This window comes from Centruroides vittatus, unplaced genomic scaffold, assembly GCF_030686945.1.
Source record: "Centruroides vittatus isolate TY-2023 unplaced genomic scaffold, ASM3068694v2 contig_742, whole genome shotgun sequence".
NCBI classification, from domain to species: domain Eukaryota; kingdom Metazoa; phylum Arthropoda; class Arachnida; order Scorpiones; family Buthidae; genus Centruroides; species Centruroides vittatus.
The window spans coordinates 523934-537417 of record NW_027122478.1 but is presented as its reverse complement, the minus strand read 5'-3'; the positions used below and the strand labels follow the sequence as shown (position 1 = coordinate 537417).

Below are 13484 nucleotides of genomic sequence, written 5' to 3'. Positions count from 1 at the left end.
TCTTTCAAAGTATTTTAGAAACTCGAAAAATGCAGAAATATATTTAACATAAAGTTGATGCTAATTGAAAGAGCGTACTTAAAATTCCGACTTTTAATTCAGGAGACTACGGGTTTCGGTTTCTCTACAATTTTAGACCAGAACTTTTTTTTAAAATTCTAGGTCTTGTCTCCGTAGGGATAGACAGCTAGGTCCGAAAGAATGAATTATTTAGTCAACGCACTCCACGCTATCGATTGAGGAGCTGGCGGCCACCCGCTTCTCGTTCAATAGAACTGACACTCATGAAACATGCAACGAGATCGTATGTTACAGTACGAAGAGCCTTCTTACCGCTTTTGGGTGATGGGAAACTGTATGCTGTCAACTACATCAGACTTCTGATCTTAGATATAACCATAACTGATAACATTTTCGCTTTTTTTTATTTTTTGGATGGGAATGTGAAATGGAATGGATACATTCCAACCATTTGCTATTTCTGATAGAGCGAAGAATCCAAAGAAGGAATTTTCCCTGACTGTCACGCTACAATTTTCGACAAACCAACCTATTTGTTGACTCGGAATCGCATGCCAGGAACCAATTAGGAAGTGCACGTGAACCAAAGATGATATTTCCTACTGGGTGACCGTGGCATCAAATGTTAAGATTGAAGCTGTCGACGATATTGACTCGCATGGGTGAATGACACATGTGACCGACATTTTCTTGTGTATGTGTGTGTGTGTGTTTTTTGAAAATTTATAGGCCTTTCTATATATAAATGCTATATAGGTATATGCGGTATTTATGTTTTCGGATTGTGAAATAGAATGACTATATTATATATGAATTTGCGGTATGGTAACTGATAGTTTAATCTATATTTTTTAAAACAATTTTCTCCGTTTGAAATTGAATATTGTATACATATTTAAATCGGTTCAGTTTTCAATTTTTATTATATAAATTTTATACGACTTAGCAAATGAAGAATTTCTCTTCGTGTGGGATGTAATCGCGTAACTTCATAACGGCAACAAACAAAAAGATTTTATTTCAAAATAATCAACAATCAATTAATAATTTATGTTTCAAAACATAAATTCTTCGTTTCAAAAGGTCCCATTTCAAACCATAAACAACTATTCCAATTTTTAAAAAGAATATTAAGTTATACTTTTTTTATTTTATAGCAAAAGTATATAGGAAGATGCTGAAAAAAATGATTTCTCTAATCTGTCCGAGTAACCAAACTGCGAGATCTTTTAAATTTCCAAGGATGAAACACGACGATAATGCTGTTTCGCTAGAAAAATATGTAGATAATGTTTCGCTAGGCTGTCAGTCGGTTGTTCTCATTGGACAGGTTAGTAAGCAAGGCAGGTGTCTATCGGCATTGGACCCGTGCCAACAAAAAAATAACGAAAAAGTAAAAAAACGGCTATGGTAGTAGCAGCAGTCGTCCTTTTTTGTCATCGGACATCTAAGCGAACAAGATAGGACGTAGCAGATGTAAGCGTCGTTGACACAGCCGCACATTCCGTTTTATAGTTTCTACTCAACAAATTAAATCGTGCTACAAAGTCATTTAAATCCGGAACGGAAGATTTTTACCTTTTTGTCAACAAGTAACAACTATTTATGAAATTCTAACGCCGTGAAGGCTGCGAACATTAATTGTTCTTTTAATATTCTTATTATAGTTTATTAAATAATTCCATTAAAGGAGTTTAAACTTTGATTTCAAAAACCACCTCTGCAATATCTTATACATCATTGATAGCCTGTTAATATTCTAAGCGTGTAATCTACGTTTTGTGTCCTATAGGAAAAAATGTCTTTGATTATCAATTAATTTATCTTCGATCTGGTGGTATCAAGTGCTACCTATCAGCGGCGCATTACCCCGTGCGAACCGATCTAACCCGGCCGCACGCACGTGCATTGCAACCATCATCACCCCCTCCACAATAGTCACGCTTTCTGCTCATAATATCCCGAACAGGACAACGGCCTCTGGCCATTGCCAGCCTTGAAGCGTCGTGTTCAGTGACCTCACCGGGCCAGGATTATCCGGTAAACAATGCCTAATAGTCCAATGCCTATTTTGTATGTCGGATCGATGCCTTCGTTCGGTGCCATCGGATGAGACGATACTTCTCGCCTTCGTCACACTAGAAATGTATGACGACGGCGGTTAAGTGGTTCAAATGATAACCTGTAGGCATACTTTTATGAGCTATACTTAAGCGATAAAAAGTGTTTTTTGCCGTTCGAAACCATTTAAAATATTACAGATAAAGAATTGGAACTCGTTCGCTAACCGGTAGTTAACCGGTTTTAATTAGTTAAACTATGATTGATAAAGGTTAACATCGAAGTTAGTAGGATGTCGATGATGTTGATGAACGTGAGTTAGCGTGTTGATAAACACGATGAACATCGCCGAAAATATCGATAAACGTAAACGGTAAACATCGGTAAACAGCCGGTAAACGCACTTAACGTAATCACTTAGTAAAGGCAATATTTCCGATTCAATTACTAATGAATAATGTTATTTGCATAATTTTTTTATTAGAGAATTGTATGGACGAAAGGATACATTCAATTGACTTGTATTATGATCTAAATAATTACTAATGAGAGAAAATCTTGTGAACTGCTCAACGGGAACGTTCTTAAGATGTTATCGTTTTAAAATTCCTAAGTACTCTGTGCGAAGAAATAAACTCTTCTATTAGATACAGATCCATTGTTTTCGTATTAAATCGAATAAAAATCAAACGGGTATAAAATTATCAACTGAAATTTTACTAAACTACAAAGAAATCAGATTTATTTATTTATTTTATACGGGCGACAGTCGCTAAGAATAACTGACACCTCCATCATACAACAAAAAATGTACGAATTTCATTAAAATATGTATTGAAATACAAAATAACGATAACAAATTTAATAAATAATAAATTAATTAGAATAAGGAGTAATGAATTAAGCAGTATAAAGTACTTTTTACAGATTAATTTATATATGTGTACTCCAGGTGCAACTTGTTCTCCACTTTGTCGTCGACGGATTTATAATAACGGCTCTAAATTTCCAATATTGTGTGATTTTTGATAAAGATCGAAACGATATCAATGTCATAAAATTTTCTTTATAATTTCTTTCGTAATTAATCATATAATTTTACATTTTCTGTCTCTAGTTCTCACGAAAAGGCAGGAGAGGTAAATGAGTAGGTTCAGAACACTCGTACATTATAATAGAGTAATTGTATAATCTTATTTCTAGGAAAAGAATTCTAGTGGATTATATTTTTTTTCATAGTTTTAAATTATTTGTAGTATTTTCATAAATTTGAATCCTTTGGCACACTATCAAACGTCCCAAGCGAAAGGTTAACCATTCAATATCTCATAACAAGACACATCGTATTTATAAAAAATTTTATAACTTGATTTTTATCAATTCTTTGATGTTTTAACCTTACACTTATAAGATATCTACACACTGTGTATACATACGAAGGACCGCCCAGAAGGTAACGAGGCCTGGGGCAAAATACATATTGGGGCCTATAGAAATTAAATTATTAAAGGAAGTAAACGAAAAAAAAAGAAACAATTGTATAGGAGCCCTATTTCCTTGGGGTCCAGGGCAATTTTCTCATTTGCCTCCTCTGAGCGTCCCCAGTACAAGTTCAATTTGAGGAGGAGGAGGAATTTCAAATTTTCGATATCTTTATTGAGTTTGATTTAATCAAAAATAGTAACTAATACGTGTCAAGTTGTATAAAATTTAAACTGTAACAAATTCGGATGATATCGAGGAAGCAGAAAGAAAAAAAAAATTTTTTTAATACTTAAAAAAGAAAGAAAGAAGACTGGAAAGAAGTGCACTTCCTCGAGAAGAAAGAGACATTACAACAGATAACATTACCGAAAAACTGTAAGGCAATATATGAACGATTACTCGAATTTTTGGAAGTTTTCCAACTGGCAAGTGCACTGTCCTGTTACTTTCTCTTCTCCCGATTCACTGACTTGTTAGGCTTAGTGGTTTCATCATCGACTTGCATGTTTGCCAACGTTTAACGGATCGATCGTACCTCCGATTATAAACGTCTGTTTTCGGATAATTTACTAATTCTATATTTGATAATATTCTCTTTTATACTTCTTTAGCCATTTAGAAAGAAAATTGAAAAAAAAAAATGAAAAATAAAATGCTGTATCGCGGATACAAAGCCAGGACAGTTGTTGCTCGTGTGACGATGGCAATTTGTCTTTTGTTTTTCTTTCAACACATGCCGAATTATAAGTTAAAAATTTTTTATTTGCTTTTTATTGGGAGAAAAATAATAATAATAATAGAAAAAAAAGTTTCGTCACCACTAAACAAACGGTAGAAATGGAAATCAACTATTGACACCGGTCGACCAATCAATAGCGCTAGTCTGGTCGACTCGCAATTAAAGACAAAACAACAGCGTCACGTGACGTGCACGTTACCTAGGCAACTGAGGTAACATCGATTGCTGGCCCGAGATAAACAGAGTGGCTGATCAGTCTGTTCATTGCCGAGAGAAAGTTGAACAGCGATGCACCTGAAAAGTGTGCCGCTCCGCCGACATCCATCACTCGACGTGTTAAGGACTTGCGCAATGAAATGCGAAAGGTGACGCGGAAATTACGTAAATGATGACATCATATCTGACGGTATACGAACACCATTTCAATTCGACCGATACCGTGTTATTACCGATGCAATTTTCTCAGTACTTTTTTGAATTCGTTAGCGAGTCGCGCTCGATGTCAATCAACTAACCTTAATGTAGTCGGAAGGTCTACGGTAACTTTTTCCAAACGTCTTCGAAGTGACGGGAAACGTACGGTTACTCACCTATATTTCAAATTTTCCTTCGACCTCATTAAAAAGATAAAAAATAAAAAGAAATGGCGCATAGTTATCAAGTGATTGTTTAGTCTGGTTCCGTCACATCAGAGCAGATGATGAGAGAGAGCAGTTTCTCCCCCTTTCCAAATCACCACCTGACGTTTCCTGTAATCGCTGCGGCATCTTCAAATTACCCACAATCCTTCGGTAGAAGGGCCGTGTAACCATGACAACCACGACAATCCTTTTTCTTTCCCTAAAACAGCGTGGTAGCATTGTCGGAAGGAGATTCTTCCTCCAACCAAAAATTGATCCCGATGCTAAAAACTTTACCAGAATAAATATCATTTTAAAACATATTTTAAACATCGCTTAATAAATTGATGACGGGACAAAACCGATGACATTTTGCCGCGATGCTTTTTTTTCTTTCTTTCGACGAATTTAATTAATGTTATGGAAGAAATGTGCGTATGTCTTTCACGCGATCTTTTCCAATAGAGGAAAGGATATTCATTAATTAATTAATTTATTATTTTTATTTTACAATTTCCAGCTTTGCTGTCGCTATGGTGTGAAGACTTAGGTCGCCTTTTGCTGCTCCGTCATCAGAAAAACCGTGAGGGGGACCCGACCCTTCAACCACCCAACATGCATCAATCTGTACAGAAAAATCTACCTCCCGTTCCCCAGGGGTAAGTGATCTGACATTTGTACTTTCTTTCCCGCCTGTTTTTACTTCTCTACACGGATTAGATCTCAAAAAGTTCAAGAACAATTTGAGTCACCATCCTTTGTTTTTTTCGAACACCCTTCGATCGATTCAACAGATTCCAATTGACGATAGAAGAGTCCATACATTATCTTCTCCCGATCGCTGAGTCACATCTGCGCTTTTGTCGCTCGCTGTCTGACAGCCAATTGGTCAATCAATGGCACGTGACTCGACCATTATTCGTCCCCTATCGATGCAAATTTTCGAAAGGACCATCTGTCGATTTTTTCGAGCTACTAAGAAGCAGAGAAAGATCGCGATATGAAGACGTTATCGAGAGGGTGAGTCGAGACTCGTCACCTGTGCGGGGGCGTGTCTCCGAGCTATATTCTAAGGGGGGATGGCCTTCGGCTATGACGTAGCTCGATCGATGGCGGCGGAATCAACCATTCCGCCCACGTTACCCTTCTCCAGATGGGTGTAATGCGGACCGTAATCAACTCATTCGCTCGCTCGGACAAGTAACAGGTTGATATCGGAAACATTAAAATGCAAATTGGGAAGGAGCCGAATGAGTCACGTGCCCGGATGAAGGTTTTCACCCCCACCGATAGGGTCATCGCCACACGTGTCTGGTGTCTTCAGCACGAGTGGGCGTTGTCCGCACCCGAACCCATGCGGTAACATAATCTCATTACCGGAATACAGCATGACAAGCCACTGCCCTTGGGGTTAGTTGGCTGTATAAGACAGGTTGGTAATAACAGCATTTATGTGACTCGGGGGTTAGTGACACAGCTACCGTATTCTCTCTTCTACATACCTGCTGGGAACTTGCTAAGGCCTATAATCGCGCTGGCAAGGTCGAAGACGTGCCTAGCCTGAAGGCTCTTTCTCTCTTGGATCCCTGCCATCTAACTAGTTAACATTGGTAACTTAAGATTATGTAATTGTATTCGTGCGGATTTAGAAACAATCCACAACAAATTATAAAAGGAGGAGGAAAAAAGTTTTTAATTTTTACGAAACTTATTACTCTTTTCTTTGTTTCGCAAGCGGATATTTTTTTAACGCTCCCCTTTTTAAGAAAATCTTTTCATGCTTAGCATTCAATCGATGACGGCAGCTGTTGCCTAAATACTATGAAAATTTTATTGGGGAGAGCGTCCCAGTGTTGTATGGCTAGAAACAATCAACCACTTAACAAGATGAAGAAAGTGTGTCGGTTTTGTTTTGATCAATGGCCAGAAATGCTAAGCTAATACCGTAGGCGGGGGTGGGACGGGGTTTGGGTCGACGATGCCACCATCAGAGCAGCACCTAGATGTCTTGTCTACGTACTATTCTGAGAAATCTTTCGATCGATGAGAGCGAAGTAAGCAGCCGACTAGAATATTGCCTTCTAGTTGGGGGAGTAAATGTTTAGTAGTAACGTTTTGCTCCATTATAAGTCCCGATGCGCGCTTTGGTCTCGACACATTCTCCGGTTACTTAAATATAATCGAAGCTAGCGGACGGGACCTGATTTGTATCCTGTCTTTGCTCGCGGTCTATCCCAAGCGTGAAATCAGATTGTTCTGTGACCTTCGACTTGATAAATGTCATACGATACGTTGTGGTTCACTTATAAATTATGGATGTTACCTTCTTCGGTTACTCGTCTATTGTTACATGGTGGAGTGTAGTAAATTCTCCTTTGCCATACGTGTGAAGATCGGTGAATCAATAATGGAGTTACTATAAAGAGAGCGTGATTATAATCGTTAGAGACAAACCAAAGCAATCTCGTTACCAAGGTGACGACAAACATTCTCGCCAAACAATATCTCCCTCCTGCTTGGACGATCCAACGTGTAACTATCAACATTCATACCTATTATTTAACCAGATTAGGCGTGTTTTATATTAATAAGTTGAGTGTACAAGTTAGAAAGTACTAAAAGTAGTAACCGCTTAAAATAGCTTACGATTTATAAACAATGTGTAGCCTCTAGAATGCTAGCCCAAGATTTAAATAATACATTAACCATTTCAATGAATCCGAAAGTTCGCTTTTAATTTAATCACAAATTTCTTTAATGAAATTAATCAAATCTTATTATAATGAGTAAAGAACTTTTGTAGAAGGAAGATTTAGATCTTAAGACGAAACTTTCCTAAAGTATCAACTTCTCGTTACTTAATTTTATTAGTATTGTTACTAATAATAGCTACGTAAGTTAATTTTCAAAATTTCTTGGAATTTTTCGCCAATTTATTTAAGATTCACCAAAAAATGTAGTTTAAATTCTCGTATAACGCGCACCGTAATCACTTTCTTCAATCAACTAATTATTTATTAATATCTCTAACTAAAAAAAGACATTTTTATAGATTATAAAATTAATTATATAAACATTATTACCGGTTTTTTCACAAATAAGACGTTTGGCGCTATCTTTTCGTCTTAAAAATAACTAAAAAAAAAAATGATTTTATTTTATTAATAACTTAATTTCTCTGTTTAGCTACGATTATACGAGTTAATTTTAACGATCAATAGATTTTCTATCGCTCGATACAATTTCAAAGTCGAGTGATGAAAAGGGGTAAGCGGTGAAGTGTCCATAATCCAGTCTTGTTCTGTCAGTCAATGAGATAGTGGAGTAACACGCCGCTTCTCCAAACCTGTCAGGTTTCGTGACCTTGATGAAGTGATGGTTTGGTCCACCCACCCCGTTAATTGTCTTCCCTCATTTGCCTTTTATCTTATATAAGTCCTGTTCTGATTGACTGATTCGGATTGTTGAGCCTTCTCGGATAACCGAAAACGGTTACGTAAAAAAGAAAGAGAAAGAAATTTGATCTTTTGTCACCACACTACTTAACGAGGTTCCTTTAGTGAAAGAAGTCGTGTGAAAAGTCTCCCATTTTTTTCCCTTCTTCTTCTATTCTTGTACTTACTTGAGGACCGTTTTGTAAAGGACGAAAATTAGGTTAATCTAGTGAAGTCCTCCAAATTAGTTATGAGTAATCGAGAAGGAAAAATCTCGATCCAGCTTAACTTAAGCGATTAAAAAAGCTGTATAGAAATATTTGTTTCCTCTGAAATTTTCAAGAATATTTGCTAAATTAACTAGAATATCCCTCAATTTATACAGACGCAACGATCTTGATGAGATATTCAAATTAAAATAAAAAAAGAAAGGCAAATATTGATACCTAAACTTTCAGAAAGATAATGAAACATTATTTTTTTACATTCCTCAAAAAGATTCCTGAAATATTATAGAATAAATTTTATTAATAAACTGCAAAAAATATGAAATTTTCTAATTGTAATCTGTAAAAAGTCGGTTAGTTTACAAAAAGCTTCAATTATTTTCGAGAATGATTCTGTGTTTCGATGAAATTTATATTATTATTATAAAGTGAGTAAGAAGGAAACTTTGGCACGTTTCGACATAGAACAATCACAATTTATTATTTAGCAATCTCATACCTTTGAAATTCATTAAATTTCGCCATAAACTTTCCTCTAAACTTTGATCTTTTAGAATCTATGCAGAAAAAATTTCAACAGCAAAATTATACATCAAAACATTTAGAATCCCTCGCGATTCTTCGAGTAAATCAAAATTTTACACCTAAAAATTCGGAATGATCCAAGATTTCATCATTAATGATCCGATATAAAACCTCAAACAACGTAACAAAACTCTCATATTTAAACAAAAAGTACTTAAAAACCTTAAAATTTAACACATAATTTCGAAGTTATGCGTAAAATTTAAGCGTAAACATAATTTCGAAGAGTGCTAACTCAATAAAATGCGATTAAGACACTAGACACTAAAACGAAGTTACCCTTTATAAAAGGCGCGCTATTAATAGTAAATTTTGCTGTTTAAAACAGATTAATTGTTGAAATAAATAAAAAGGGAAGTCATATAAATAAATTATTAGAGTATCTTTCTTTAAAGTAGCATTTTAGTAGCTAAAAATTCAGCTTAGTAGAGATTAAGATATTTATCGTCGTTCTCCGTTAATAAGTAGCATTTATTAACAACTATTGAATTTTATTAAATGTCTTTTGGTGTATAAGCTACTTAAAAAGCTTATAAATAAACATAAAAATGACTTTTCTCGATTGTTACAACAAGCGCTTAATTTTAATGTGAAGGAATTTAAAGGGAAAGAACTCTTTTTTTTATTATTTTGTTTTGATGCCGTAACAATAAACTTCTTTCGCATAATTTACTATGAAGTAAGTTAACTTGCCGAGCGTTTTATACGCTATAAAATTAAATTTGATGACAGAAAAATAAATTTCACTTAATAAAATTAATAGTAAATAAAAGTTGAATTTTTATTTTTGTTTATTTCTTCGTTAATTTCCTAGGCGCTAGATGGCGATACGATCGGGGATGAGTTTAACAACGCTTAAAAATATTATTATAACATAAATATTATTTACTTAACAATTGTTTCTTTTCCCCTCAAGAAAATTAGGTTTATTTAAATAAAGGAAAAACGCGAAGGCTAATAGAATGGAAGGTCGAAAATTTCAATATAAACCGTTTAAAACGTGTTGCGTTATATATTTTTTCGCTTAGATCAAACGGCTATTGCGTGCGGAAAAATATTCGCTTTGCACGGAAATTATAGTATTTACTATATAACCGGGAATGTTTTCATCTGTAAAATATAACACGTATCAATTGAATTTTCTTCCTGTTATCGCTTCTTTTTTTAGCCCTCGATAAATCGGATTTTTTTTCCTCTTTATTTAAGTAAAGCTCTTTGAGTGTGAAAATGCAAGGTTGCAACGGGAGATGGTACAATGTACCGCCGACTCAGATTACAGATCTAACAATACTTTCACACACCCAACAACACAACTTAACCTTACCTGATACAATTAAGGGGAATCCAGTCCTAGAAGGGCAATTTAGTCTTGCGTGGAAGAGTTCATTGTTTCTCCTTGATCAAATCTCTGTATTCGAGGGGAGAGAAGGGTGGGAACACTAACTCTTTCTGTTTGGACGTGCGAAATGACCCACCCTCTATGACCCCTGAATTCCACAGCAACCCCCGTAGAAGATAATGAGCGTGTAGGTCATTCACACTAAGCTAAACAGGTAGAGCGCAGCGGGATGAGGCTGGACTCCTCCTTTTCTCCCGACCGTTCCCCCCCGTTCTGGGTGAGTGCTTCTACTTCGTAAGTAACCTTGATGACTTAAACAAGGACGAAACTAGAAGCTTTGATTTGACCACCGTATAAATTTTATTTAAAAAAAAAATTAATAAATAACAATAATCATAAGGTTTCCTCCAAATATATCCGTGTAAAGTTTAGTAGGTCTTACAATCTGCCATCTAAAAATGTCTCCGCACGTCGCTCTCTAAAGAAGTTACATCTAGTTATAGTTAGGCGTTACTTATGCAAATCACATCCTGTAATTTCTTTTTACGTCCTGAATAGGAATTGATACTTATTCAGGTTACAGACAGTCGTAGAGAAATTCTAAAATGATGTTCTTGTAGTCAGTCAATTTCGGATTTTTGTAAACAATAAAAAAGAAAAAAAGAGCAGAACAAGTACATATCTTCCTGAAAAATCGACTTTACAAATCTGAGATTTATGATAACTAGTAACATATCTACATAGAGGCTGACAAACGGGCCTAAGGGCTATATAGTAAAGGCCGAAATTTATTATTATTATTGATATAATCTGTTAGTATTTCCGGTTTATTGGCATCTGTTTCAAACAACACCTGTTTTTAAAGATGTGCAAGGCAAACACCTGTTAACATAAAAAATATATCCTAATAGTTAATTTTTAGATATAAATGCTTATTTCAAATCTCGTGTTAGACAATAGAATCTGATTTAAGTTCTAAAGGTTTCTTCTAAAAAAAAACTCCATTCGATAGAAGATTTTTTCCTCCATTTGCTTGCTTTAACTCAAAACACATTTTCACTTCAAAATGCTAACCTATTTTAAAGTTTTAACCTAGTTTGCGTTTAATGTATTCGAATTTACCTTGAAGAAGACAATGAAAAAAGATATAAGTTATAAGAGGATTAAAAAAAAAACAATTCTTATGATCTAATGAGAAATTTATTTGTTGTTGTTGAAGAAGCAAACAAACCAAGAATCATGTTAAACGTTATTAAAAACATTACCAAAATTTGCTTTCCTTCCCCGAGTTTGTTTTGTAGATAAACAAGTAAAGTTGTAACTCACTTGAGCATTCGTCTTAACTTTCAATTTTGCTAATGGATTCATTGTACCATAATACGTGATTTGCAGACGTTACGAGAGTCACGGTGACTGAAGTAGTTTGGACTTTGTCTTTTCCAACACTTCACCTTTGCCAGATGAAGTCTTTGGATTACTTACTTCCGCATATAGAAAACTAAACAATTGTGTTTCGATTTTTCTATACTTATCATCTCTACGCAGAAATACAACAATAAATTCCAAGATGTTTTAGATGCAGCAGCAAACCTATAAATATCGGACTCGAAGATAAAATAATCGAGTTTATAACGTAAAAACGAATTCGAAACGAAGCTATAAATTTAGCAAAACAATTATTTGCAAAATTTAGTTTTTAATTTCATAATTAAATGCAGAAAACGTGTAGAAAATCGCCACGTATAAAGTGAAATATTCGCTCGAACGTGCGAATTGTCGGATGCGTATATTGTCGCAACACGTACGCATTTCACTTACGCACCCTATAGAACGATTTCGACATCTTTTTTTTTGACGTCAGAACACCTGGAATGTTTTGCAGAATACAGGGAACAGATGGTTGTCTTAAAGCTGATTGCGGGTAGGCAATAGGCATGACCTCGGACAATGACAGACTTTTACAGGTAATATTATTCGCTATTAAACGGATTATCGATTGCACAGATTTTTTTTCTTTTTGTATAAATTTATTTTTAAGTGTAAAACGTAATTATTAAATTAATATTTTAAAATAGGTTTAAAAAAATAATAAAAACTGACTAGTCGCTATACTCATTAGTGATAATCCCGACCTCTTGTGGATGAATTGTTAATTTAAATATTTTTAATCCCGATATATTGTTTACAAAAAGACAAATCTTTAACTAAATTCATTATAATGACACTTAAATTTTATAAACACAGTAATTAACAGTTTTATAAAGGCATAATATAAATATTTTACGAAAGTTACAATTAAATAACAAAGAAAAATATGCGAATATACTTTTCGTAATTAATACATATGACGTTAAATAGTGTCAAATTGCTAAACGGCTTATGATTATTAAGGAATATTCTTTTTTTAAATTTTGCAACGTTTTTATTTCTGTGCAAAAGCTCGTGTATATTGTCGTAAAATCATAAATAATTACTTCTAAGTGTCGCTTAATAAATTCACGAAGCGTGAAGATCGCGGACAAGATTGCGGATTTTTAGCTCGCTACCGGATGACCAGTTGATGTCGTTACTTTTTATCTACAGTGGACAGATTTCCTGTCTACTTCGGTATAAATCCTTGTTATTCTTTTACGATTAATAAATATATTAAATTAATATCCTGAAACAATTAATAATTATTTTAAAGAGTAATTTTGTGTCAGTCGGCTTGACAGACGGATAATTTAATCATTTGTTAGCCGGACATCAATTCTCTTCTTTAGAATAAATATTTTTCGAATTTTGTCCTTGACAACTGTTTACTTACGTAAAGCTATTTGGCAAAAGAACTGCAATTATAGGTAGTTTATTTGTTTTTTTGGCTTTACATATATATGTTTTCGGTATTAATATACAAAAAAACATTTTGAAATTCTTATAAAAAGTTATTTTTAGTAATAGAAATTCGAACAAAGTTACTGCCGTATTTAATTC

General features: G+C 34.5%; 1 protein-coding gene across 6 annotated transcripts in view; it reads left to right on the top strand.

Moving 5' to 3' along the window:
* The window catches only part of LOC136981042 (zinc finger MIZ domain-containing protein 1-like), a 99450-nt gene that overhangs the window by 63694 nt on the left and 22272 nt on the right, over positions 1-13484 (top strand). For 5 of the 6 annotated variants that reach the window (XM_067277306.1, XM_067277304.1, XM_067277303.1 and 2 more), the window contains one exon: positions 5447-5585. In XM_067277306.1, the coding sequence (XP_067133407.1) occupies positions 5447-5585 (139 nt within the window). Of the gene's footprint in view, positions 1-5446; positions 5586-12264; positions 12476-13484 lie in introns of those variants that run through there. The other variant, XM_067277308.1, reaches the window with a different exon arrangement.